The following is a 2262-nucleotide window of genomic DNA, read 5'->3' on the forward strand; positions in this document are numbered from 1 at the left end:
TGTACTACCGCCGGCGCCCCAGAAACCCTTACCGCCGGCGTTTTCATGTTCGCCGGCGACCACCTCGCCGGTGGAAACCCCTTACCGCCGGCGTTTTCCAAATCGCCGGTGGTAAGTGTCATTATCCCCGGCGCTTTTCTCAAATCGCCGGCGGTACTGGCTTAGCACCGGCGTCTTACCAATTCGCCGGGGGTAATTGGCTGCACCGCTGGCGATTCCAATTTTGCCAGAGGTATAGTTTAGGAGCGCCGGTGGTATTGATCACAGGATTAAAAAAATAAAACTCGAAAAGTAATGTATATACACCAGAATACACACCAGAATACAGACCAGAATACACAGTACATACACAAGAATACAAACATCAAAGTATAACACAGATATTACTAGAAATACAGCCAGATACACAGTTATATAGAAAGTCCCAAATGTTCACAACATGCATGCATTAATAAGACAAGTTTAGATAGTAGATAGTTGACCATAACATCACGACTCGAAGTAGCACATGTTACAGAAATACATATAAGTCCAGTGTCGATGACCTAGCTAAACAACAATGACATAATAAACTAGAGAGACGGTGGCGGCAAGCATCATCACGATGAAAGGGGTCCTCCACATCTCCCTCCTCTGTCCCGCTCGAAAGTTGGCGTATCGAGTTTCCGCCTCCTCCAAAGTGGTGTACCCCTTGTAGCTGTTGCCGCTGAAACGGTGGACCTGCCTCCTACAGTCTTCCCAGTCCTCGTAGACTCCAGGAACCCTGCCGTGGTAGACGACATAGTACGTCATCTATGCAAACACACAACAAAGAAATGTAAGTTGTTAGTACATCCATAGAGAGAGATATAACATATAGGTGTGCAAAAGAACAAACATAAAAAATACTTATGTAATTTATGACTAACATTTGCAGGACACAAAAGTTTTTGACTCAAGTCTACTTCGGCGGGAAGGGACGGATGCCCTCGAGCGTGTTGAATGTTCTCTCGTCACATCCATCTTCTAATCGGCCTTCTATCTCGGAATTAGAAAGTGCGGAGGCATAGTTGAACAAGCCACCATTCATGATGACATCCCTCCAGAGTATTGTGCAAATGGTCCGCTGGATGGCACGGAAGTCGCCTCTCACGTTTTCATCGGTGGTGTCCGCCATGTTCACGAACTTCCCCTGCAGAGCAGATGGCAACAAGAGATCGTTCTGAGACCTTACAACCGCCCTCATCTGTAGGATGGCAAACCATGCCTCCATCCCATTGTCATCCGCCGATTGCTTTAGGCAGGGGAACTTGGTTATGTGGTTGCACACATGGCAACCCTTAACTTTCTTCTCATGCCTGAGTTTGTTGACGCCAACCTCAGCTATGAAGCCGCTGAGGGCTTTATCAAGTGTAGACTTAAGGTCGGTGAAGTCTTTCTCCTTATCAAGCCCGGAGTCGAGATAAGTGACATCGGAATGATACGGGTAAAAGAGGAGGAGGGTGCAATACTTGAAACTGCGCAAAATGGAAATAAACCATCATACTCAGCTATTAAGGAAATTCATGAAAGAATGTAATATAGGGTACTTTAGTAACCAAATACTTACTCGCGGAAATATGGTATGACAAAGCAACTCTTATCCTTGTTTAACACCAAGAAATTCTTGATATAGTTGGCGAGAAACGCTTGTTCGGTCTGGGCGACAGTTGGAGTCATGTAGTAGGGGTCCATGATAGCGATGTGCGTTGTGTTCTCCATGGCGATATCGTGCGCCATGCTGAGCGATATGAGGCGGACCAAGCTTCGGTCTAGCTGTTGCATGTGCAAGAGCCTGAAGATGTCTTCGTACCGAATGAATATCAAGTCCGCAGGGTATGTGTTGACAAAGCCAAAGCCAGTGGGCACCTTGGCGATCAAAATCGGGTACGATGGATTTCTATCTTTAAGAAGTAGCTTCTCCTTTGTTAGAATAGCATCATGCACGCTCCTCATATCCGGCGTCAACTTGTTGACATAGTGTGCCGGCAGCATCGGCTCGCCTAAGTGATGCAACTTCCTCCACGGGGTCGGCAACTTATCATTAACCACTATCTTGCTTGCCGCAACATCTCCCGACTTCTTCCGCTTCCTGCCCTTCTTCTTACTGCAACTGGGAGCGGCGTTTTGTTTCATACCTTGCGTGGTCGCACCAAGGAGTGTCCTCGGGGTAAGCCCAACTCGGGGCGGAGCGGTGAAGGAGGTAGTGTCCTCCTGCTCGGGCGTTTCTTGTGAAAGGAACAA

The 2262-nt window shown here is 47.5% G+C and overlaps 1 protein-coding gene across 1 annotated transcript; it reads right to left on the reverse strand.

Moving 5' to 3' along the window:
* Positions 1-429: 429 nt before the first annotated feature.
* On the reverse strand, positions 430-2032 carry LOC127303627 (uncharacterized). Its single transcript, XM_051334338.2, has 3 exons — positions 1589-2032; positions 909-1496; positions 430-792 (listed from the first exon to the last, which is right to left on the reverse strand). Exons 1-2 carry the CDS (start codon positions 2011-2013, stop codon positions 941-943), a joined length of 981 nt encoding a protein of 326 aa, XP_051190298.2. The 5' UTR covers positions 2014-2032; the 3' UTR covers positions 430-792; positions 909-940.
* Between the last annotated feature and the right edge of the window lie 230 nt (positions 2033-2262).

This window comes from Lolium perenne, chromosome 5 (assembly GCF_019359855.2).
Source record: "Lolium perenne isolate Kyuss_39 chromosome 5, Kyuss_2.0, whole genome shotgun sequence".
In the NCBI taxonomy this organism is placed as follows: domain Eukaryota; kingdom Viridiplantae; phylum Streptophyta; class Magnoliopsida; order Poales; family Poaceae; genus Lolium; species Lolium perenne.

What these genes read in the sequence shown, in the direction of transcription:
- LOC127303627 (XM_051334338.2), bottom strand. Translation starts at nt 2,013, where the DNA reads ATGCTGCCGGCACACTATGTCAACAAGTTGACGCCGGATATGAGGAGC. An exon ending in GTCATACCATATTTCCGCGA is followed by an intron (nt 1,497 to 1,588) that starts GTAAGTATTTGG and finishes CATTTTGCGCAG; the next exon opens with TTTCAAGTATTGCACCCTCC.